At 35.3% G+C, this 26,974-nt stretch overlaps 1 protein-coding gene across 2 annotated transcripts in view; it reads right to left on the bottom strand.

Annotated features, from left to right (window-relative positions):
• The window catches only part of LOC150107706 (ubiquitin-like modifier-activating enzyme 6), a 701,981-nt gene that overhangs the window by 192,561 nt on the left and 482,446 nt on the right, over positions 1-26,974 (bottom strand). For both annotated transcript variants that reach the window (XM_090391479.1, XM_090391480.1), the window contains exons 23-24: positions 22,838-22,927; positions 6,753-6,833 (exon numbers count right to left, since the gene is read on the bottom strand). In XM_090391479.1, the coding sequence (XP_090247605.1) occupies positions 6,753-6,833; positions 22,838-22,927 (171 nt within the window). The remainder of the gene's footprint in view (positions 1-6,752; positions 6,834-22,837; positions 22,928-26,974) is intronic.

The raw sequence follows: 26,974 nt of genomic DNA on the forward strand, positions 1-26,974 counted from the left end.
ATTAATAAATTTATCTATAAATTTTAATAAATTTATAAATTTTTATTGTAGAAAGTTAATAAATTACTAAGACAAGACCTCCCATTCACAAAGCCATGCTGTCTCCCATTGAAAATTATATTCCTATCCATCTATTCATATTCCTATCTAACCACTCCTGAGATATTAATACCTCTCTAATTTGAAACCTCACTCTTCAAGCCTTCTTTGTGTAACAGAACTATTTTTTTTCCCCTTTTTTTCATGAGTGAGAAAAAAGGGAAGCTTTATTAGAATTTTTTTAGATCTGTTTTGACTTGTTCGTTTTCAAAATGGATGCCTTTGAGATTAACAATTAAATTCAAGAAATAATCATAAATTTGATGGAGCAAGTTTAGGCTGTAGGAGGATATTCCATGACTTCAAATCCAATCTGTTTGATGATTAATTTGCTGTTCCAACTTTCTTTCAAGGTTTTCATACAGATTTGCAAATTTGTATGAAATTTATTGTCACACAGTCCTGGTGCAATTATATCTTTTCTTTTCCAAAAGACAGCCTGCGTGGACTTTCTGGCAGATATTTAAGTTTTGAACTTTTTGGGTGTGTTAGTAAGGGGAAATATTACACAGAGTAGATTTTCATTTCTGGGATCATAATGAAGAATCCAACTTTCAACGCTGGTCACGAATTTGTGAAGAACACATGGAGAACAATACAGGCAATCAGCAACAAACTCAGTCGATTTTGCTAGTCAATTAAACTGGCAAATGATCAAATCAAATGTTTAATTTCAGTGCTAGTGATCTTTGAGAATTTAATCAGAGAAAATCTTACTGATTTTGTCTGATTAAATGTGCAGCTTACAGAAATTGTTGCAGGTTTTTGGTTGCCTACTTCCTTAAGTGGTCATTAATGCCAACTATGCCATCACTGTTTCTTGTTATTCATTCCCAATGACACATACACACACAGTACTTACATTAGTTGTCTCACCAGCAATCACCTTTTGTGCATTGCATCAAAAATTCTATGAATTATAATTTAACTCACAAATTACAAAAAAAAAGTGTTTCATATCCATTTCATCATTATTCATTGCCTTAAGTATAAATGATATGCAACACTATTTGCAGTCATCGAAACCAGATCCGATATTCCTAACAGGAACTCAGCAATTATTGCACAGGCTACATCACATTCAATTCTTTCCATTGGAAGAGGAGCATACATGCATTCTTTAGGGATAACATCCAATAACTGATATTACAAAACTCTTGAATCATGTCAAGTGATCTTCTCTGGCTTAATATTTCTTTGCCACACACACATACAGTTCTCCAAATTCTGATAAGCAATCAAAGAGGTCAGAGTGGTCGACAAGGAAATTCTACAGGAAGCTTTAAATTTTGATTTTCTGTGGTCCAAATACTCATCAAGTGAGATCAGTCTTCCTACAGGAGTTCAGTGTTTAACAACTCAAACTGGTTTCTCATCTCCAATTCCATGTATCAAGTTGGTAGGGATGTTCAGGCTTTTGCTGTTGGCAGTGATCTAACACAAATAGTCAGTCTACCCAACAGAAAGCTAAATAATCTTCGCCATTCCTCCAATTGTACTGTAGATTTCAGTTCTCCTCTTGGTAACTCAGACCATACCCTCATCCAAGTAGCTGTTACCATGGAAGATCCTTTCACTCAGCCATTCTCAGTCTCATTCGTTGACATTTCAATGTTACCAGATGGAAAACAAACTCCATGCCATCTATTACTTTCCAGCCTCTGACAAATGTTCTTGATAATTAATACTTAAGGAATTGACAGCATACACTAGAAATAAAAATTAAATCAACTTTAGTATATACTTTCCGATATTTTGGCAACGTCACGTTGCCATCTTCATGGGAACTTAAGATAAAGACACGTGCACGCAAGTACTACATAACAGCAAATGAGAAACGAGAAATGAAGCAAGGAAGCTACTGTTTTCCTAAAGTCCTGATGGTGCTCCTTGGCGGGCTATATTAGGTGTTCTTGGCGGGCTATATTAGGTGTTCTTGGCCTATGGGCTGAAGTTCTTCTGATGTATGTTTCCCAAATTTGGGGCAGTCTCATGCATCCAAATTTGTTGAGGTTTGGCATGTTCCTAAGGGCTGAGGCTGATTCCATGAATAGTCTTTCATATTTGAACTTGCTGCAGTGTATTACTGTGGCTTTCTTCCACCTTATTCTGTGGCGAGTATCCAGAGCATATTCTGCAAGCCCAGAGTGGCTGTATTGGTGAAATCGGATGTAGTCCTTGTGTTCTGAGATTCTGATATTTGCTGTCCAGCCTGTTTGGCCAAAGTAGGACAATTTACAGCTGCAAGGGACCTGGTATACACCAGGTAGGTTTAGGGGAAGTGGTTGGTCTTTAGTGGAGTGGATAAGGGATGCCAATTTCCTATATGGTCTGTAACAAGTGGGCAAGTAATGTTTTTTTAGGATTTTGTTGATTTTTCCGAGGTGCCTCGGTTGTAGGGAATGGTGATGAATTTAGAGTAATCTTTTTTCTGAAGAGGGGGTAGGTGGGTTGTGGATATTTGGTTTAGTATTTTTTGTTTTTGTTTTTTTTATTTATTTTTTTTTGGGGGGGGGGGGTAGCCATTGGCTGAGAAAGTGTTAAGGATGTGATTTAGTTCAGTGGTTAGGGTTTGGTCATTTGAACAGATTAGTTTAGCCTTGTTGAATCGTGTCTTAATAACTCCATATCGTTGTGTGTGTGTGTGGGGGGGGGGGGGGTGATTGTTGGGGAATGTATCTGCCTGTATGGGTGGGTTTTCTAAAAACTGAGAAAACCAAGGTACCATCAGGTTGGCAGGTGACTAGAGTGTCTAGGAAGGGGAGGCTATTGCTTTCCTCTTTTTCCAGGGTGAACTTGATTCCAGGGTGTTGGTTGTTTAAGTGTGTTAGGAAGGAGAGGAGTGTATCCAGGCCATGTGACCAAATAGCGAACACATCATCAACATAGTGAAGCCATATGGTAGGTTTTTGTGGGGCAGAGTTTAAGGCTTTCTCTTCAAAAGTCTCCATAAAGAAGTTGGCCAAGGGTGGGGAAAGTGGTGAACCCATGGCTGTCCCCCTCTGTTTGTAGAATTTTCCCCACCAAACAAAATAGCCTGAGTTCTTTGTGAACTGAAATAGGGCTGAGATATCGGGAGGAAATTTAGCTTGGATTAGCTCTGAGGTTTCTTCGAGGTGGACATTTGTGAATAAGGAGGAGACATCAAAACTGACCATTATGTCATTATGTTGGAGTGTAAGGTTTTCTATACTGGCTTTGAAGTGGGCTGAGTTTTTTATGTGTGGTGGTGTGTTGCCAGTATAGTGTGAGAGCGCTTTGGCTAAATATTTAGGTAGTTTGTAAGTGGGGGAATCAATGCCATCCACTATGGGACGTGGACGTAATGGCACATTTTCTTTATGTATTTTTGAGAGCCCATATATATGGGGGGGGGGGGTTTAGATTTATGTGGTTTTAGTCTGTTAGTAATCTCCACAGGACAAGAAGTGACCTTCTTAAGGAGCCTATGGAGTTTTCTAATTTGTGAATTGGTGGGACTGTATTCAATGGGGAGGTAAGTAGCTTGATCTAATAGTAAAGCCTTAAGCTTACCTGTGTAGTCAGTATGATTGAGTACCACAGTGGTGTTCACCTTATCTGCTTTGGTGATAACTATTTCTTTGTTTCTCTTCATTACCTATAGAGACTTGTATTCACTCATAGATATGTTGGTTTCTGGTGGTATTGCTTTTGTGAGAACAGAAGCTACATCCAATCTAATATTGTTGGCGATGTGGTTTGGAAGGTGGTGAATCCCGCATTTAATAATGGATCATTAATTCCTCGGCCAGTAATTTCCTAGTAGCAATGGCGAAGTTGTGACCACGTGACAGAGTGTTGATTGCTTCTGAAGAAAGGTTAACTACAGTGTTGGTTTGGATGTCAAGTTCTTTTTTTATAGATACGGAGAGCTTTTTGTGAACAGAAACGGTGCTTAAATTTTACACAATTTGGGATTACCTGATTATCCCGGTAGTGTTTTAAGAAAGTCATACGATTCAGTTGTCTAGATAACTTCAGCTTCAGCATGCCGTAATGGCAGCTCTTGCATGCAATGGGATCTCTGTGGATGATAGTAATTCTTGAAGAAAGGCTTATATGCTGGTTAAACATGATAATTAATACTTAAGGAATTGACAGCGTACACTAGAAATATAAATTAAATCCACTTTAGTATATACTTTCCGATATTTTGGCAACGTCACGTTGCCATCTTCATGGGAACTTAAGATAAAGACATGTGCATGCAAGTACTACATAACAGCAAATGAGAAACAAAGCGAGGAAGCTACTGTTTTCCTAAAGCCCTGATGGTGCCCCCTGGCAAGCTATATTAGGTGTTCTTGGCCTATGGGCTGAAGTTCTTCTGATGTATGTTTCCCAAATTTGGGGCAGTCTCATGCATCCAAATTTGTTGAGGTTTGGCATGTTCCTAAGGGCTGAGGCTGATTCCATGAATAGTCTTTCATATTTTGAACTTGCTGCAGTGTATTACTGTGGCTTTCTTCCACCTTATTCTGTGGTGAGTATCTAGAGCATGGTTTGCAAGTCCAGAGTAGCTGTACTGGTGAAATCGGATGTAGTCCTCGTGCTCTGAGATCCTGATATTTGCTGTCTTGCCTGTTTGGCCAAAGTAGGACAATTTACAGCTGCAAGTCTAGTGTTCACTAGGTAGGTCTAGAGAAAGTGGTTGGTGGATAAGGGATGCCAATTTTCTATATGGTCTGTAACAAGTGGTCAAGTCATGTTTTTTTTTTAGGATTTTGTTGATTTTTGGGGATTTTTGAAGACAAAAAACTTGCAAAGATTTTTTCTGAGGTGCCTCGGATGTATAGAATGGTGATGAATTTAGACAAATGTTCTTCTAATCCAAACGCCCACTCAGACCAAATAACAGTAATCATTCAATCTCGAGTGAAGGACTTTATCCTGCATTTAATCTAAAATATCCCTGACAACTATCCAAATCCTGGTTTGTCAATAGGGGCCTGAGATCAAGCTTCACACCCAGCACCCAATGCAGCTTGAAGAAAAAAACAGTAGTACAGTGCACATGACTGTGCAAAACATCACCAAACCAAACCGAACAGGTCAGTTTTTAAACCAAAAATCTAAAATGGGTGAGCCAAAGGCTCAATCAATTACAAGTTTCTACAACTATCTCTGGATCAGAGATAATTGCAGAAAGTTTTTTCTGCTTGGTTATAATTTAAATTAAACTTGCAAAGAAATTATATTCTTGTTTAATCCTTTATCCAAATATAAGCAAACAAAGTTTGCAAGTGAAGTATCTCTATCTATTACAACTATCCCTGATTCAGAGTATTTTAATAATAAAGTGATAAACCTTTTCATTACTTGTACATGGAAAAACGGGTTTTTGGATGTATGCTATGCATTATATACATCCAAAAGGGTTTGTATGTGAAGTCAATAGCCTCTATATACAAGTAGCCTAGTCATGAATATACGCTAATGTTCAGACTTTGCTCACATTTGGATGAAAGATTAAACAAGAATATAATTTCTTGGCAAGTTTAATTTAAATTATAACCAAGTGAACTTGCTGCTTTCTCCAATATAATGATTCAAGCTTTAAGATCTTCCATAACCAATGTTGTTAAATACCATCTCCACACCATTTTCAAGTGAGATGAAGATAATGTAATAAATTTCAATGCTATTAAATGCAGTCTTGCCTCATTACCTAGAAAAAAGTATGTTTGGTATTACACACACACACACACACACACACACACACACACACACAAGGGGGGTGAGGGGTTTACCCAAAACTAGTTACAGATGATTCTGCTAGGCATCGTAAGTGTGCAGTTTTTCTGAGCCATCTGGGTTTGGAGATTTTGTGATGGATGATGATAATTTAGGTAAAACGCAGGTCTATGAGTGGTTTTCTCATTTCAAAAATGGGGACACGTAAGTTGAAAACCAACCATAATCTGGTCGATCTTCGACAAGCAGAAATGATGAAAACATTGAAAAGGTTTGCCAGGCAATCAATGAAGATCGTAGAAAGACCACTGAGCAAGTTTCTGAAGAGACAAATTTGTCATGAAGTTTGTGCCAGTGAATTTTAACAGAAGATTTAAAATTAAACGTGTCTGCTAAATTTGTACATCTGCTCATAGAGGATTAAAAAAAATGTGCGAATGTTTGTCACAATTTAAGGGAGCAAGTTATTAATGACTAGAAATGTGGAGTAGCAGAGATTGATTGATGCACCATGAAAATGCCCCAGTCTGCATAACCTTATCTATCCAACAGTTCTTGACAAAAAAAAAAATAATATGGCAGCTGTTCTCCACCCTCTCTATTCACCTGATCTCTCTCCATGTGATTTTTTTTGTTCCCATGGATAAAAAAAAATATGAAAGAGCTGCGATTCGTTGATGTGGATGAAGTGAAAGAGAAATCACTGGAGGCCATAAAAAGTATTCAAGTTAAACAGTTCCAAAACTGCTTCTAGCAGTGGGAAAAAACATTGAGACAAGTGCATTTAAACTTTAATAAAATTTTTTTTTAAATAATTCCATTTATTTTGGGATACCCCATCATATATAAATATGTTAGCAATAACTTAAATCATTTCAAATTCAACTACTCTCAATTATAACAAAACTTGACTGATTTATATTAAGAAATTCACCAACCTGAACAACTTCTGCAATGGTTCCATGCTTTTTCCAAAACTGAATGAAAGCAGATGGCTTTTGCATAAATAAACTTTCAAACTGAAAGAGGAAAATAACTTATTAAAATTAGAAAAATTTCTAGGTCTTCTCAAGTTTCAATAAATTATTAAACTATAACATTAAAGAACACTTTATCTAAATATGATACTATCCACCATGCAAAAATAAATAAATGAATAAATAAATAAAATAATAGTAACGAATAAATAAATAAATAAGTAAATAAACACATCATGATAAGAAGACATGGAGAAAGATCTTAAAGACTTTTAAAAATTTTACTACTTTAATTTTAAAGTAGTAAACTTTAAAAAAAAAAAAAAAACCTCAAATCTGTCAGAGAAAAATGAATGTCTATGAGAACTATTTAAGGGAGGATATAATGAAAATATTATTTTAGTGACCATTACATTATAGCTGAATCTTAACAGTAGTACTAACTAGACATTAACCTCAGATGATGAAATTAACATTTATAAGAAAGTGCAATGAACTAAGTGACTGCTTCCTCCCCCTTCTCCTCCCATAGCAAAGAATTGTTTAGTTTTCTGACTCTTAACTACCACATAAGTGTACAGCTATATAAGTGATAAAAAAAAGTAAAAATAATAAGTCAACAATATTTCTTTACTGCAACCCACAAGTTCACACACTACTCCAAAAGACAGACTCATTTTATGCACCTCAAGTATTTTCTACTGTTTTCTAACCTACATGTCCTCAGATACACAATGATGGTTGAGTCGCAAGTAATAATGATGTGTAGCAAGTTGCAATTGAAATATGAACTAAGCGGCATGACAAACTTCAAAATGAAATGAAGTCTTATCTTACACAGCATCCTGAACTATACAGAATATTCTTCATCATCGTTGGATTTCCCATATGTATCCTCGAGAGAGAGAGAGAGAACACAGTACAGGACACATGATTAAATTGGCACTATTAAGTTACTACTTACAATTTTCTTCCATATTTATCTAATATTTATCAGTTCCCCAACTATGAAATCAAACATTCCTTCGAAGGAACTACTAAGAGCATCCATCCACCAAGATTGTGGTAATCTATTGGTCTTCTTCCTGCAAAACACCTGTTTAGCCTATAATTAATACTAATAGGATTAGATGTTGATGATTATTCATAACAGTGCAGCATGTTAAAATAACACAAAAAGAATTTTAAAAATAATAATAAATAATTTAGTCAGCTCACTAACACAGTTGGATTTCTAACCACCATTTTCAAAACACAATTTACAATAGTGGTCATATACACCACTCAATTAGACTGTTGTAATAAACAACTCAACTGCAATTTTAATGGAATGACCTAACAAGCTGCCCTCTATGGGCCAGATAAGTTAATTCAGAAAATCTTGTTTTAGAATGACTGACTCAAATCTTTGGCAAATTAATACAGCCATACTGTTTGGTTTAAGGAAGTGATTAATAGCCAATGTGGATTCAAAAACAGCATGCAGCACAGCTGCCTTCTTCAGTTCTGTGTAATGGATAACCCAAAGAATGGTCTGTTAGTCCTAACTTGAAACACAGATTATCATGATTACAGTTTTTATATTCTTCAAAGTATATGCTAACAGATCTACAGGTTTGTTTAAAGTAGGCTAAGCTGATTCTTTGGAAGAGAAGATGGATTTGTGGTGTGAAAGTAGCATGGAAATAATGAGGGGGATGGGGGGGGGGATAAAAAGTTCTAATAAACACCTAGAACAAAAATTAATCACTTTTATGTCTTTATATCTTAAAAGAAAATGAAAAAATTATTACAATTTGATGAAGCATGGGGGGGGGGGGGGTTAAAGGGTTTTAAGATATGTTATTTCTTGTGGTTATGTCAGTTGCTTTAATATCACATTTGTTCTAAATGTTTATCAGAACTCCCCCCCCCCCTTGTATATTTATGATCAACTTGAGCTTTCTTTTGAGATGCATTTTGGATATACAGGATAGGAATCTTACTATTTAATCTTACAAATAAGATTAAATCATGAGCTATCATATACAAGAGAGATAAACCAAGGAGTATGACAGGGATGTCCCCCTCTCAGCAATACTCTTTAATATTCACCTAAATGAAATAATAATAAAATGGAATAAAAATTTCCATCAAGGTATTAAACTAGGTATCGAAGGAAAAGAAGAAAGCATATCAAAAGTTCCTGGCAAATAAGTCTGCTTGTGCTCTTAGAGAATACAGAGACAAATGTAAGAAAGCTAAATACTGTGTAAAACTAGCTAAACAAAAGTCATGGGAGGATTTTGGCAAGAACATAGAAAATAAATATCAAGAAGGCAGCAAAATATTCTGGCGGTTGTTAAAGCTAAGAAACGGATGAAAGACTGCTGAAAAAGGAGTTGGAGATGATAAAGGTGACATGAAAATGGGAGAAAAAGATATCCTTGAAGTATGGAGTAATTACTTCGAAAAATTGCTAAATGAAACAAGCAGTGATAACACAGTGGTAAAAAACACTCAACAGGAATACATATCTATACTTGAAGTAGAAAAAGCCATCAAAGGCTTGAAATGTGGAAAGGCAACAGGAATAGATGATATACGATCAGCAATGCTGAAGTATGATGGTATAAAAGTCTTACAGCGGCTGCACTGCATAGTTCAAAAGACCTGGAGAGAGGGACGAATTCCCGAGCTCTAATAGTACCCATATATAAAAAGGGAAATAAAACTGAATGTGAGAATTACAGAGGTATTTCCCTATTGAGTGTTCCTGGTAAGATTTATGCAAGTATACTTGAGAAATGGTTGAGAAGGACTGTGGAAGAGAAGCTTGGTGAAGAACAAGCTGGATTCAGTTAAAATAGAGGCTGTCAGCATCAGATATTCATTTTACGACAAATATAACGAAGATCTGTATTTAAGTTTTGTCGATCTGGAAAAGGCATGTGACAAAGTGCCAAGAGAGAAGCTATTCAATACGCTACAGTTATATGGTGTCAATGGAGCATTATATCAAGCAATACTTAGTCTTTATTTGAGTTGTGAGTCAGCAGTTAGAATTGAAGGAAGTATAGGAAGATGGTTTAATGTTAAATCTGATGGAGACAAGGATGTACATTATCCCCTCTGTTATTCATCATCTATATGGATCACATTATGAAGGAAAGTGGTATTAAACATGATATCAGAATTGGAGATGTTAATGTCAGCTCTTTGCTTTATGCGGATGATGTTATACTTCTAAATAAATCTGCTACCAGTTTGCAAGATTCCCTGACTAAATTGAATAACTGTTGTAATAGCTATGGTATGAAGGTCAGCATTAAAAAGACAAAGACAATGAAAGTAGGTAGAATTGTTGAAAATGTCAACTGTGTTGTGAACAAGGAACCTGTGGAACAAGTAAAACATTTCAGCTACTTAGGCACGATTTTTAGTGAAGATGGTAAATTAAATATGGAAATAGACAACAGAATCAACAAAGCTGGTATGGTAGGCAGTCAATTGAATAAATTCATATGGAATAAGAGAGAAATTAGTCGGAACGCTAAATTAGCTGTATACAAGACAGTGTTCAAACCAGTTTTAACTTATGGATCTGAGAGCTGGGTCAGAAGTAAAACACTTGACCAAAGACTAGAGACCACAGATATGAGAGTCCTGAGAAAGATTAGAGGCATGAACAGATGGCATCAATGGCAATATCATATTAAAAACGAGGATATTAGGAAAGAACTTGACATTGTCAGCATCCAGGAATGCGTTAGCAGAGCTAATCTCAGGTGGTATGGTCACTTAAAACAGAACGGGCGAAGAAAGATTAGCAAAACAAGTGTTCTCTGCCAGGTTGGCCAGAAAATGACCTAGAGAAAGACCAAGATATAGGTGGATTGATATGGTACAAAGTGCCTTAGACCAGTGGTCCCCGAACTTTTTTGATCATGTACCTTCAAGACAGAAAAAATAAATAACGCGTATCCCCAATTCATTGAACAAAACTCTATTGTAATAAGTATTATAAAGAGGAAATATGCCTTGTATCATCATATAATAATTAAAAACACTGGATATTTTTACACATTATTTTTATTATTAACAGCTTACAAACTTATTCTACCAAACTGCCTACACCCCCCCCCCCACACACACACCACACACACACTCTGCAGTTCTCGACATCGCAGACAGAGGAAAAGCCACAACACCCAGAAAAAGGTATGTGCAATTTTCTATTCCTTAAGCTACATATACTTTTTAGTACATCTACACTCATAATGCCCTAAGAACCCATGAGTAAATAGCCAATGACATTTAAACAGGGGTACTCCTAAACTGAAGCAGGCAATATAGCTGTATTATAATAATATTTATTACAATATTTAATGTGAACAATTGCCTTGCATTTCTTTCATAATTTCTTGAAATTCTGGTTTAATGGCTTGTGATACTGCAATATGAAGATCTGGTTCCAAGTTTAATTTATTTCGATATTTGGGTTTAATACCTGTCATTGCAGAAAATGATACCTCACATAAATAAGTAGAACCAAATGGTAGGAATGCATTATTTGCTGTGTTTACTAAATTGCTATACTCGGACTTCAGTCCCATCCACCAATTGTGAAGAGATTTCTGTTGAAATTCGTTTTTCAAAGTTGTGTTGTATCTAATGTCAATTAATTGCTCTTGAAAAATAATCGGAAGGTGGTCAATTTTTACATTTTCTGCAAATGGGTATAAAATCCATTGAAATTCTTCGCCAGGAAGATCTGTGAATAAGTTACAAAAATATGTCTCTAAACTTTTTAAATGCACAGATATTAATTTTTTGTTTGTTTTACATTTACATTATTTTCTGTAACGAAATCAGATAAAGATGGAAACATTTCTAAACATCCCTTTTCAAATTTCTCTCTCCACAGCACCATTTTCTTTCGAAATGCAGTTATTTTCTCATTCATTGTTAAAATGTTACCTTTTCCTTGAAGAGACAAATTAAGCATTTTTACTTTTTCAAAAATATCAGCTAGGTAGCATAGTATTAATAACCACTTATCATCATTGAAAATATCTGTAAATTTCTTATTTTTATCCAGTAGGAAAATGCATAACTCATCTTTTAGTTCTACAACTCTCTTAAGCACTTTTCCTCGAGATAACCAACGAACCTCCGTGTGGTATAGAAGATTTTCGTGGATACTGCCCATCTCTTGACAGTGTACTGTAAATATTTTACTATTCAAAGTTCTCGTTTTTATAAAATTAACTATATTGATAACATCCTGCAGTATTTTGTGTATATCAGGCTGCATTTTTTTTTTGCCTCAATAGCTTGCCTGTGGATAATAAAATGAATGAATTTGACATTGGTGCTATTTCGGTTACTTTTCCTTTGAATCCTTTCTTTGTACCAATTAAAGCAGCTGCTCCATCACTAGTTATGCTTAAACAGTTCTTCCACAAAATATTGTTTTTAACAAAGAAGTTATTTACTGTTGAGAAGATATCTTCCCCTGTACATCTTTCCTGAAGTGCCTCACAAAAAAGTAGTTTTTGTGTAATTCATTATTAAAATAATATCTAGTAAATACCAATAACTGAGACATGTTGGAAACATCTGTGCTTTCATCGAACTGTATAGCAAATTTCCCACATTGAGTCATTTGTTTTTATAGTTGCTTCTTTAAATTATCTGCAATGATTTCTATACATCTAGCAATAGTATTTGATGATAAGGGAATACATTTTAGTTTATCTGCATATTCTTTTCCATGGATTATTTCTGCCATTTCTATGGCAGTTGGGAGTACAAGTGTTTCCACAATGGTGTGTGGCTTTTGGTCTTTTGCAATTAAAAATGCACCCTCAAGAAATTCCTCCAAATATTTATCGTTAATTTTAGTGAATTTTTTTAAGTTGTTGGATTGAGAATTACATGTCTTCAAATATCGTTCAAAGAATTGTAAAGATTTGTGTTCATGTTCAGGATGTTTAATTTTTAAGTGTCTTACTAATAATGATAGTTTCATACTTCCATTACATAGCGTCTCATGACACAATACACATGTAGGACGAGGTTCATTGTTGATTATCATCGATGTAAATCCCAATTTCAAGTAGTCTTCTTGATAATTTCGAACTTTCTTGGGCAAGGTTTTGTTAAGTTTCAGATTAATGTTTTTATCACTTAATTTGACTGATAGAGAACTTGTTTGAATAGAAGAATCAATCTTATCTTTTCCTTGTTGTTCGTCTGATATAGAAGTACTATCATAATTATCTTCAATTCACGGTTTCTTTGGAGGAAATTTTTTTAACCATTTATCCATTTTGTGAGGGTTAATTTGTAAAATTTAAATATAATTCATTTACTATTGATAATATTAATTCACTGTTTCCAGTGTAAATGTAAAAGTAAGCACAAAAAGGCATTGGAATTGCACAGAAACAATATATACTAAAAAATCATTAAACTTACTATTAATAGTCAAATAATTAATACAAGTGTGCTGTCATCTGTAGATAGCAGGATAACTAAGCAATTTTCCTTCTCTAGTTGGGCTTGTCAACACTAGGATCCTCTACAAACAATGGCAATGATAATAAGAAGAAAGAGATTTACTCCCTAGTTTTAAAAACATGACAACTTTGCCACGGCCAATTATGTGTGCAAAGTTGCCCAATATGCGCTACTCGCAAATTTAAGTTTACAGGATCTTTATAACATCTTTGACTATATTAGATGTATGTTTAATTGATGAAAGAAAGTAATATTCTTTATCTTTAATTAATTACTTAATTTTTTTCCTATCAATATAAAACTTTTTTTGACGTACCACACGTATCGACTCGCGTCCCCCCCCCCCCGGTACGCGTACCACACTTTGGAGACCACTGCCTTAGACGATAGAAATTAAAAATCTGATAATGTTGGAGTCTTGACAAGTAACAGACTGATTTGGAGGAAAATTGTAGATAGGAAGTTAGTAATGATGTAAATTTTCCATGTAGCACTATCATATCCTGTACACCCTTTGAGGGTACATGTCAGGAATTTGATGATGATGTATTAATCTTTCTCCTACTGTGAACTTAAACACTGTCCTTTTCGCCAACGACCATATAATAATTATTATTATTATTATTGTTCCGGGAAACTCCAAGGAGTCGACAGACTCATCGAGGGAGGCCCTAACAACATGTCTGGAACAACTATTCAGCATTCACACAGTATCTATCATATCTTGCCTTGAACTCATTCACGGTCGTAGCAACCACAACAGACTCTGGAAGCTTATTCCACTCATTCACCACTCTCCAAGTAAAAAACCTAGCTCTAACACCCTTGTCAACCACGCTCTTGCCCAGCTTCCATGCATGGCCTCTAGTCCTCCCACCACCAGTCATATTTTGAAAAATATCTTCTGGATCAATCTTATAAAAACCCTTCAGTGATTTGAATGTCTCAATCATATCACCCCTCCTTCGCCTATCGTCCAATTTCTGCAACCCATAAATCCTCAACCTATTCTCATAAGGTTCATTCCACAGACCTGCTATCATCTTGGTCACTCGCCTCTGGACCCTCTCCACTTCCTCCCCATCACGAAGAAACCCTGGTGCCCATAACTGGGCACAGAAATCCAGATGGGGTCTTATCAAGGCTCGATACAGAGGAACAACAACTTGATTGTCTCTGCATGTTAAAGTATTTTTCATAAGCCAAGTGATTTGGTGAGCTGTTTTAGTCACTTTTGCAATGTGCCCCCTAAATTTCAATTCCCTATCCACCAGAACTCCCATATCCCTGGCCTCATCAATCTCCTTGAGTACGGTTCCACCAATGTGATATACTGCTGCTGTTCTTTTCACTCCAAAGTGCATAACATTACACTTTGCCACATTAAACTGACATCCATTTTTCCTAGCCCAGTCCTCCAAACTATCCAAATCATCCTGTAAAATTTTGACATCCTGTGCACTCACAATTGCTCTACCCAACTTTGCATCATCAGCAAACAAGTGAACACTTCCTCTCAAATCCTTTCCTATATCATTGATGAACAAATTGAAAAGCAGTGGTCCAAGAACAGAGCCCTGCGGCACTCCACTAGTCACAAGCCGTCTTTTTGACTCCACTCCTGAATAAACCACTCTCTGGTATCTCTCCTTCAACCACCCTCCTATCCATCTTACCAACCCTATATCTATCCCCATCTGCTCCAGTTTACTGATTTGGGTTCCATGTGGTATCCTGTCAAAGGCCTTGGCAAGGTCCAGTAGTATCACTGTAAACCCATTACCCCTATCCAGTTCCGCCGTCACTGTGTTATAAAACGTGAGCAAGTTACTGAGGCATGATCTACCCTTCACAAAAACCATGTTGTCCCCCATACAATATCCCATTTTCATCTATCCAATCCTGTATTCTTTTCTTGACTAATTTCTCTAAGACCTTGACAATGATTCCTGATATGCTAATCGGTCGGTAATTTACAACAGCAGTCTTGGAACCACCTTTATGCAGTGGAACTATTTTTCCCTCCTTCCACCTGCTCGGGACTGACCCAGACCTTCTCGTACTACACGAGCTGGTATACCATCCAATCCCACAGATGTATTGACATTGAGGTTATGCAATAGACTACTCACCTCCACTTCATTCACCACAATTCCCGTATAATCTACTGGTTTATTCGTTTCTGCAATGTCACCACCTGGATGATATATTCTTGCAAAGTGCTCACTCAGTAACTCAGCTATCTCAACTGATTCAGTTACCTCCCTACCATCGGCATTCTTTAAAATCATTCTGCCATGTACATTTTTCCTTTAACTTGCTACATATCTAAAAAACTGTTTAGGATTCTCTTTAACCTGCATGGCCAATGTTCTTTCGTAATCGTTTTTTGCTTTTCTTACCACACTCGTCACCCTTCTGGCCTGCACTTTATACCGTTCACCTTTCTCCTTAAATTCCCTCCATAGTTGTTTCTTTTTTTGCAGCTCAAGCTTAATGGTGTTATTCATCCATTTAACCCCTACTTGATTTATTATTCGGGCTCTAGGTATACAGTCAGCCACTGCTTCATGCAAGCACTTCTTAACTACCTCCCATGCACTATCGACTTCTAGTCCTTGCAGTTGTACATGCCATGGCACTGAGCCAATCAAACTCCTTAGCTTGTCATACTTTCCAGCCCGATAATTCCACATGTACCCTGTCTTAATTGAAAATTCTACACCTTTAGCCACCTCCCAAGTCAAGGCCCTATGATCACTTTCACCGAGTGGTGGCAATGTGGTCATATTTGTTACAGCCAAATCCTCGGATGTAATTACTAGGTCAAGCACTCTCTGACCCCTAGTATTTTCCATTACATGCTGTCGCAGATAGTTATCCCTTAATAACCGCATAAAATCCAATTCCTTCCTCCCGTGTGTCCTCTCCTCACTCCAATCAATGCGACCATAGTTGAAATCTCCCATAATAATCACCCTCCTGCCACTCATTTCTTCTATTTGCTTGTGCATACTGTCACCACCATCTTTTCCATCACCTGGTCTATAGCAGCACCCAATTGTATATTTAGTTCTGCTAGCCACAATCTCACACCAAATGGGCCTCAAATGTGCTCTTTTCTCTATCCTGCAATTCAACTTCTACTCTCCTTGGCTGTAGCTCATCAGCTATCATGAACAATACTCCTCCCCCATTTTATTCTCTCTGTCATTCCTGAACACACTATACCCATCACATTCAATCCCACTAGCTATATCATCTACAGTCAGCCATGTTTCACTAATACCAATAACCTGTGGTCTGGAAGTGCCAACCATGGCCCAAAACTCTTCCTTCTTGTTCCTAATACTACTAGTATTAATGTACATGAATTTAAGACTCCCATTAGCCCCAACCCTACCTTGATGCCTTATATTAACTATCCCACTCTGGTTTGTTGTCCTTATTTGCTCTAGCATATTATATTCATTCTTACATTCAACTGCCTCCCTAAGGACTGTATATCTATCCCCCCCTTAACAAATCTAGTTTCCCTGAATTTGCACATCCACTACATTCAGCAACACTTTTTCAAGCCTTCTTACACCATAACCATTCAAATGCAAGCCATCCATCTTATATAGATCCTTTCGCCCATCAAACTCACTCCACACGTCCACAAATTCCACACCACTCGTCATACATAACCCATGCATAAAGTCATTTGCAATTATGGCCCTCCTTTTAAACATTTCACTGTCATACTGTGGCAAAAGACTAATCATTCTAACTCTCTCACTCTTTTCTTTTGCTACCTCAAACAATTCATTCAGGTCTTCTATCATTTCCATTTTATCTCCTTTCAAATCATTCGTACCTGCCACAACAATCATTTCTTTCACCCTTTCCTTTTGCTCTCTAATAGACTCAGTTACATCCTTTATGGTCGCACCAGGTTGGTACGATTTTGTCAAATCCTCTACTAACACACCTCGTACTAACGAGTCTCCATACAGCACTCTATCCTTCATTTTGTTGATGTTCACATTCATACGCCTATTTTTCCTGTCATACCTTTTATTATTGGTTGGTTCATTCAGTCGACTTTTGTTCATGCACTCTAGCTGCTGTTTTGCCCTTTCTATCGCACCATTCAACAACGCGATCTCACTCAATTCATCTATCTCATCTTTTTTATTCTCTGAGAAACCATTAATACTATCATTCACACTTTCTACATTCACACTCTCATAATTCTCATGTACAACCTTGCCGTTTCTTGTCATATCGCTATTTTCTTCATTCTGAAGTTTGACAAAAATATCACACTCACGATCCGAAATACCCTTCAATTCCTCATTCTCCCTACATTTTCCACAGACATTCAATCCTTTATTATCATCTATCCACACTCCAACCGCACTCCGCAAAGCGTACATTTCACAGAAAGCTATTTTAGATCTAAATGAGATAGCCAAAGATTATGGTATGATAATATCAACCGAAAAATCAAAAAACTATGGCCTTTAAAGGACAAGATCCAGTAAGAACTAAAACAGTAATAGATAACAAGGTCTTAGAGCAGGTGAAATCATTTAACTACCTAGGATGTATGATCACATATGAAAATGAAAAAGATATAAACGTAAAATTTGCAGAATATTTAAAAATAACAGGTGTAATTAACTCTATATTTAAACTAAACCTAGTTCAAAAACAAACCAGACTAAAAGTATACAATACATTAGCCCTACCAGTCCTAATGTATGGAAGTGAAATCTGGACAAAAAGACAAACAAAGATTAATAAGAGCTAAAATGAAGTTTATGAGAAAAACTGCAAAATATACTCTATTTGATCACAAAAGAAATGAAGAAATTATGAAAGAATTAAAATTATATTTATTATATTAAAATAAATTATATAACCAGGAATCAGTAACAGAAAAAATTAAAAAATATAAACATAAATGGATGGAACACGTTCAAAGAACGAAAATAGAAAGATTACCAAAACAAGCCTTAAAGTACAAGCCATTAGCAAAAAGAAAACCAGGATGTCCTCTTAAAAGATTCAACGATGACTTCTAAGGCTGGAACAGGCCACGATAGGCCTAAATCCTTGATATGCATGATGATGACTGTATATGCATGCACACACACTAGAAGGTACTTACATAAGCAGTCACACCACCTTCATCCATTACAACAACAAGGCATCTTCATTACATGTACAGAGTGAGGGCTATTTGTTCTAATGAACCAACAGTATAAATACCACTCTTGCTACTGAACTCAGTCTACAACACCTTAAATGCGTAGAAACACGTGTTGGTAGTTCATGTTGAGTTATTTAATGGTTTTAATTCACAACACAAGACATAATAATAAAATAAATAATATATTTATTTACTTATTTGCTGATATTTCACTGGTTTTATATCTAGCATCTTCTTTAGAACACAAACAGTTTGTCACAGTATGCAAAAGCAACAGCCAGTTAACAACGAAAACAGCTTAAAAGACAAAGTATCATCACCCTGTCATTCTCACACCAAATATACAGAATCACAATTAAACTACTTCTTCTGTATCCGGGATATATCAGAAAAGATAGCTAAAGCTTTTCAGAAATATAATCACCATGCACTTTCAAAACCACAACTCCAGATAGAAGAAATCCATCCATTCTCCAGAATATGAGCTACATCCTCAAGTGATAAAGTTCCCTAAGAATGCAGCTTAGCCTGCTTTGGATAGACCAGCAGATCTGTTACTATCCATCTTCAATAATATAAAAATTACTTTTATGGCCATCTGAACTGCAAGTTACAACTGGTAAATGCTATATACTCTTTCACACAGGATTAAATCAAGGAAAACAAATGTGCTGCAGAGAAATCTCTATAGGTAAGAGAGACTATTTTTGGAATCAGAATCAGTTATGAAATATTCTCCTAACCAACAAACATGACTGTATTAATTTGGTAAAGATCTGAGAGACAGTCATTCTAAGACCACATTTAGTCTGACTTCTCTGAATTAAATTTATTTTTATATGGCCTCTTGAAAGCATCTTGATAGGACATTAGTTACTTTTAATTACAAACTGAATTGCTTCTAAAATAATCTAAGTGACTGCTGTATGTCTATTGTAACAGTTGTAATTTGTGCTCTGAATGTGGCTGGAAATCCTGCAAAATATTAGCAAAAAAAACCATTTATTTTGTTCTTCTGGTGTTGTTTACACTGTAAAACACTGTTATGATTTTTGTCTAACATTCTATTTTAGACCACTCATCTGGAAGCTCTACTCACACATTCTTGTGTAGTAATAATGTCAAGTTCTTTTCTAATATATTCATTTTAAAAATCATTTTATCATTAATGTCATCTGTTCACTTCCCCAATTTTTTTAAGAACTTTCATAATTGTGGCCTCCAGTCTTTGATCAACTGTTTTGCTTCTAACATGCCTCTCATGTCCATAAGTTAATACTGGCTCGTAGAGCCTAGAGCCAGTATTAACTTACTACTATATGCAGTAATATATGCTATTGTATACTATATGTATACTACTATATGCAGTCACTGAATTAGAAACTTTTATGCAGATGTACGTAAACACCACTTACACAGAGTGCATGCAAAATACTTGGTCAAGTGTCAGCATGAAATATAATTACTTTCACAGCACTCTTTCCTCCATTTCTGAGCTTTCTCAATAGCCTCATGACTTTCCGTGACTTTTGTTTAGTTATTTAGATTGTTATTTGGATATGATTGATTTACTGATTGATTTAGAGTTTAATGATGCAAGGACTACTCAGGTCATACTGCAACAGTAATGATCTTAATAATAATTAAGTAAAATAATTTGATAAACAAACAAGTGTAAAAAGGTAAACAACTTTAAAAGGGTTCAAAAACAAGTTTAAGCAGGTGTATATGAAGCAAGTGAAAAAAAAGATACAAAAAAATGTAAAAAATTGTATCAAACAGAAAAAAAATGAACTTGGTATTAAAAGTCTATATACAGCAAAAAAAAAAAAAAAGCATCCATTTCCTGCAAAAATTTAAAACCCAAAGAAACATTTAATGAGTGATAAAATCTGAAGTGTGTAGGGCTCAGATAGATTATAAACAGAGCGAAAATAATAACTGTGTTCAATGGTGAAACGAGGGCAGTCAATTAAAGTATGATTGATGGTTAGTCCAGAACTTATGCACAAGTATGTAATCACCCCTCAAAAGGAAGGAGTGTGTGTGTGTGTGTGTGTGTGTGAGAGTTGACAATGTGGAACTAAGCAAGAACAACTACCTCTTTATGAATCCTGCTCAGGCTAAACTGCCACGATTTAATTTCAGGCTTAATTCAATAGAGCTTATTACTGGTCTCTCTATTCCATGACTGCCACCTAGATAAATGACTGTGTCTGATAATTTGCTGGTAGTCAGTGAATGGGACAAGCAGATGGCAGAGGGACTTGAGAAACAAACTGGACTAGCTGTGTATCTGCAGCTTCATTTGCCTTGGCTTGGAATCCAAGGAAAATTCAAATCAATGGAATTCAAGTGTAGCTTGCTTAACTGGGGGAAAGAAAGAGAGAGAGAGAGAGAGAGAGAGAGAGAGCATTGAATTTGAGAGGGCCCCTGGATATTTCTATAGCTCTATATATCTTACTGTCCATAGAAACCTTTGTGAATCTGAATATGTTATGCACCTTTGGTAGCAATGCAATCTTATGTATTTTAGTGCAAGCTCTATAGCATACAGCTCAGCTATAAAGTCATTACATTCTAGTGGGTTCTAAGTAGATATTATGCTGTCTAGAAAGACATCAGATGATCTCACTAGCGCGTCTGATTTGAACTATCTGTGCAGACAGGTACAAAATCAGAGTATTTGATTCTATGAGCTTGTGACAACAGTGCTGCTAGTAAACAACAGGAGTGGAAATTTTGGGTAGCCTGGAAAAAAAACTACGTTTTTTTTTTTTTTTTTTTTTGCAAGCTATCCAAAATTTTCTTGTAAGAGCACTTATATTTGCAAACCATAGGGTCATATGGCAGTTATTGTAAACATGCTCTCACTACGGGCAAAAAATGGTTGGCAATGTGGGATGGTCTGGCAGGATTTTATTTTTGTAGCATATAACAGAAACAGCTGTTGATCTCGAAGCAACAAAGGTAGTTTATTTGCCTTGATAATATAGACTAGGGATTAGTGAAGTTCAAAATGCTCCAGTCGCAATTCCTGTAGATAGATAGTGAACAGGGTCTATCTATTCTAGAGTACACTCCGACAGAAGCAGAGAGTTGGAATACAATCAAGTTTTGAGCATGATACACATGGAGCAAAGAACATCTGTCTGCACCCAACACGTGAAAGATGGGAAGGAAAGGATGTTCACTGCTTTATGGCAACAATCTCGCAATTGAGTTTAAAGTTGCCTTCTGCATTGCCTCTTAATAAAAGTGTAAGACAATCTTTAGATACTCTGTATCCTAGTTGAGATGCTTCAGTTTTTGCTAGGAAAGTTTCTGTTGGCATAAGCTTTCAAAAGAGAAACAGTCTTCAGGAGACTTCGCTGCAGAATCTTTATCAGCATCAGCAAATCCCCCAGTTATTCTTAGGTTATGAGTCCAGTTTGATTTTTAAAATGGTCAAACCATCAAACTCTCAGTAAAGCTTTCACATCCCTCTTGAAATTTGGTCTCTTTCAATGAGGTAAAAATATTGAGAGCTTTTGCCTGAATTTTCCTTTTACTAAGAGATATTCTTTTTTGGTTATAATCCTCAATCCAGAGTGATAGAAGACGCTCCATCTTGATCATTAAATGGCTTCTATTTCAGGTGATCTGTATGCTTAAAGAAGCAGTAGCAACTTTTCCTTGTTCTCTGCTCTTATTTAAATAGTCTAAACTGTAGATATTCTTCATCTTTCCTGTTCTGTATCCCAGATCTCGCATAATCATTGTATTACTAGTGCCACTTTCATGTCTCTTAATAATTTCCAGCTTTTCCACTCGCTGCAGATTGGCAACAAAAAATTTTGTACAATGTAAAAAATTGTGTTAGCTGATTAATCACTCACTTAAAGTGGGAAATAGTATCATTTCACTCAATCACGCTAACCGATTATCATGCATATCGAATTCGCATTAAGCGACGTTTTCCTGTATTAACAAAACATGTATGCCTATAGCAGAAATAAACTTAAAACACTAACAAATTTGAAAAAGAATGAACAAAAAGCTGTTTTTTTATTTAATTTTTTTTCAAAAACATTTATTACATTCATGATGAACCTAACCAATTTTATTAAGTCTTAAACAGGAGAGTTAAATAATGGTAGTATCATATTATAGCATATAGCACAATAAACTATTTTCAAGTTTCCCAACAATCATAATAGTTTATAAACAGACATTAAATGTATAATCTATATATGTGTATGAGAAGATATCACTGATTTCTCAGAGATCTGTTAATATTATTATACATATCAAACATTCTTATTTACTGCAATTATTTATGTTAAATATTAAAAACTTTTACCTTATCTCGTGCCCACTGAACTGTATGCTCCAACTGGGATGGAAAGGACTTGATAGTACAATATGGATATTCTTCATCTTTGGGATCTGACTGAAATGGCAATTTTCTTAATGAGAATTGGACAGTCATTATTTCCCCATCTTTTGTAGAAGTAGACTTTCAGAAACAGAGTAATATTCTTACCAATTTCTGCATCCAGTGTGTACAAAATTTGCACAATATTAAAATACACTATGTAGTTTTCCATTTGTATATTTCTAGCAATTTTATTAAGCATCTTGGTAGTACTGTATTATTTTGCAGTGTTTAAAAGGAGTCAAATAAGTACTGGTGTGTGTGTGTGTGTGTGTGGTATAGTCAAGAGTTGGAGATTTCTTGCACAAAAATAAAACTTAATCATCATTCGATATCTTTATAGGAACAATATCGTAAAGTTAATTTAATTTAATTAATTAGCAACAACTCAGAATATAGAAATATTCTAAGTTATTATTTAATCATCTATAATATGTTTGTGTAATAACTAGGATAAGAAAATTCTTTCCTTTAAAAAAAATCTTTTATTTTAGTAAAGCAGAGCTAAATGTTCAAAAGCAAATTAGATAAAACATGACTGACAAATAAAACTCCTATATTGTGTAGAAGTTCTATTTATCAAAACTCAGTTAACTATAGCAAGAAAAGATGAACTATCATTGTACAGTACCTGTATTATCCATAAATTTCTATGAGCATTTTCTGTACACTGATTCCATTCCTACGACCCCCACCTTCTTTATGTGACTCCCATCCATAAAAGACTGCAAAAAGTTAGAAACCTGTGGTATGTTAGTACTGAGGGCGCACTAAGAATTTTTTTTTTTTTATCTATTTCCATTAATCTTATATATACTTTTTAATTTTTGTTCCCTAGATAGTCCAGAAAACCTGTTCTAAAGACCCAATATAGAGAACTTTTCAAGCCACTTTTGACCTCCATTAAGAGGAACCTCATATTGAGTGACAATATTCATCTTCCATCTAAAGATTATTCAAGGCAACATCATTAGGCTAGTGTATTAAGTGTGAGACTCCAATCTCACAGTCAGATAAAGCACTGCCACTACCAAAAGAGACTACTAACTCACTTTGCATCTTTATAAATTGCTCTTCAAATCACTGATGGCAGTCTAATTTCTGAATTTGTTTCAAAGTTTTAAAAACTTCAGGATTACCAAGAAAATGGAGAACATTCACAGAACTCAGGCAGAGTTCTGCCTGAACATGTGAACATTCAGCAGATACACTACATTGCATACTGTAATCTATTATTATTAGAACCACTTTATACCTATCTCTGCATGATCCTTAAAGCCATATGATATCTCTATGCGATCCATAAAAAGAATGGATGTTAAGAAGAATGAGAGGTCATCCCTGGAAGCTGTATAAAGATATCGTGACAAGGTGTGAGAAGTAGATTTTTTTCCGGGAGGGTTTGAGTGGAATCATTACCAGAATGCATTGTGAGTGTAAATAACTTTGAAGTTCATTATCATAGAATTGTTAGTTGAGTGGGCTTCTCATGATGAGTCTATTGACTCCATGGCGGTTACCAAAATAATAATAATAAAAGGATCCATATAACCAGTCAATGATCCTGACATTTAGAATAGCACTGAATGTGATTACCAAACTTTGCCTTAAATCACCGTATTTTTCACCTTATAAGATGTGCTTTTATATACCTAAAATTTATCTGAAAATCAGGATGAATCCTATAAGATAAATGCATCTTAAAAACCGGTGCATCTATACAAAAATGTGTTTTTGATGTATGTGCAATTATGGTGCATCATCACTTGTCGGTAATGCATGATCAGCTTGAATAGGTGCATAGTTGTTAACTGTCACACATGTAAACTAGCAATAAATACAAATCAATACAAATACAATATAAATTATGTTATTTAAATTTTTTTATAGATCATGGATTCTATGAAGCACAGACATAGCTATATAATTGCGTTTAAGCATAGTGTGATTAAATACGCAAAAAAGAATGGCAATAGGGCAGCAGAGCAGCACTTTAGGCCTCCTTCTACAGAAAAACATGGTATGAACTTGGAGGAAATAAAAGTAGCAATTAATAGAAGCAAATTCTAAAAAACACAATCACTGCAGAAAACTAGCAAAATGGCCAGAAATCAAAAATTTAAATTAAAAATTGGATAATGGATCAAAGAAGACCAGGTTGCTGCGTATCTACAAAAATGATTATTCAATAAGCAAAATTATTAGCAACAGAAAGAAATATCAATTTCAAAGGATTTCTCTTCATATTAAACTCGTTAAAGCCATATGGTATCTCTATGTGATCCATAAAAAGAATGGATGTTAAGAAGAACGAGAGGTCATCCCTGGAAGCTGTATAAATATGGTGACATAGGGCGTGAGAAATTTCTCACATTTCTCTTCATAAATCTAAAGCACCATCATGGTGCTTTAGATTTATGAAGAGAAATGATTTATGCATGCATGCAAAAACGAAAATATCACAAAAATTCCAGATGAATTCGAAAATAAATTATTGAGTTTCACAGATTCATCATAAATGCTAGGAAACAGGGCAATTTTGAACTTGCACAAGTTCTCAAGATGCAAGTTTCCCAAATTTGGGGTAGTCTCAGCAATTTGGGAAGCTTGCATCTTGAGAACTTCAGCCCAACAGTCAAGACAACCCAATATAGCCCACTAGGGGGCACCTTTAGGACTCTAGGAACAACAGTAGTTTTCTCTCTTCTGCTTCATTTGCTTTTTGTAGTGCCTGCGTGCACGTGTCATAGTTGTATGTTTCCATGAAGATGGCAATTGCCAAAATATAGGAGGTATTTATTAAAGTTTCTTTTAATTAATATTCCAGTATACATTGTAAATTCCTTAAATAATTTAATAGTTATCTCTACCTCTGCTAAACTCTCTATCAAGAAGTGAAGGACTAATGTTAGAAAATACTGAAGAAGAAGAAGGTGTGAGTACATATGAATACTTAAGACAGAAAAGCCATTAGAAACTTAAGATGATATTCAAACAGAAATATTCATATATGGAGGGTTAAAAGTTTTAGAGTTGCCACATCATAATTCACATTTTACACATTTTCACTATTTAGAGACCATTTTCAGTAAAGCAGGCAAATTACAATACGAAACAAAGTACAGTAGGAAATAGTAAGAGAATAAATAATGCTGGTATCACCAAAAACCAACTGAATACATTTATGGGACAATACCAAAATGAGTAGAACAGTTTGGAATGAAAATTTCCATAGATAAAACTAAAACAATGGCATTTTGTGGACAAACTCCGGTTAGAAGCAAAATAGTTATTAATAACAAAATGATAGAACAGATAAATACTTTCAGTTATCTTGGATGCGAAATATCATATGAAGGAGAAAAAGACAAAATTAAAAACTTCAAACTTTTTACAGATTATAGGCCTGATAAATAGAACACTCAACCCAAATATAGTACAAAAAGAAATACGCTTGAAAATATACAATTATTATTATTATTACTATTATTATGTGCGACTCCAGGGAGCCCTTAGATTCATCGAGGGAGGTCATGTCCACACAACTATTCGACATTCTCACAGTATCTATCATACCTTGCCTTGAACTCATTCACTGTCATGGCACCTCACAACAGACTCTGGCAGCTTATTCCACTCATTTGCCACTCTAAAAGTAAAGAACCCAGCTCTAACACCCTTGTTAACCACACTCTTTCCCAGTTTCCATAGATGGTCAACACCTGACATCCTAAACAAATACTAAAATATAAGTCAACTGAAAAGAGAAGGCAGGGTAGACCTGAAAAAAGATATTGGATGGATAATGAGACTGGAATAGACCATATTGGTCTGTTCTATTAATAACGATGATACCAAAATATAAAGTAAAGTTGTATTACAGTACTGAAATCAATTTTAGCTTATGAATGTGAAAGCTGGATCAGAAATAAAACTGTTAATAAATACCAGATATCATATCCATAATATAATATATCTACTCTATAATATAAAATGATAACCTTTTTTGTAACATTTTCATGTCACATTTTTTGTCAAGTTATTTGAAACGTTTTGAAACTC

The sequence above is a fragment of the Typopeltis vanoorti genome, chromosome 4 (assembly GCF_054136105.1).
Source record: "Typopeltis vanoorti isolate ZY-2024b chromosome 4, IOZ_Tvanoo_1.0, whole genome shotgun sequence".
NCBI lineage: Eukaryota > Metazoa > Arthropoda > Arachnida > Uropygi > Thelyphonidae > Typopeltis > Typopeltis vanoorti.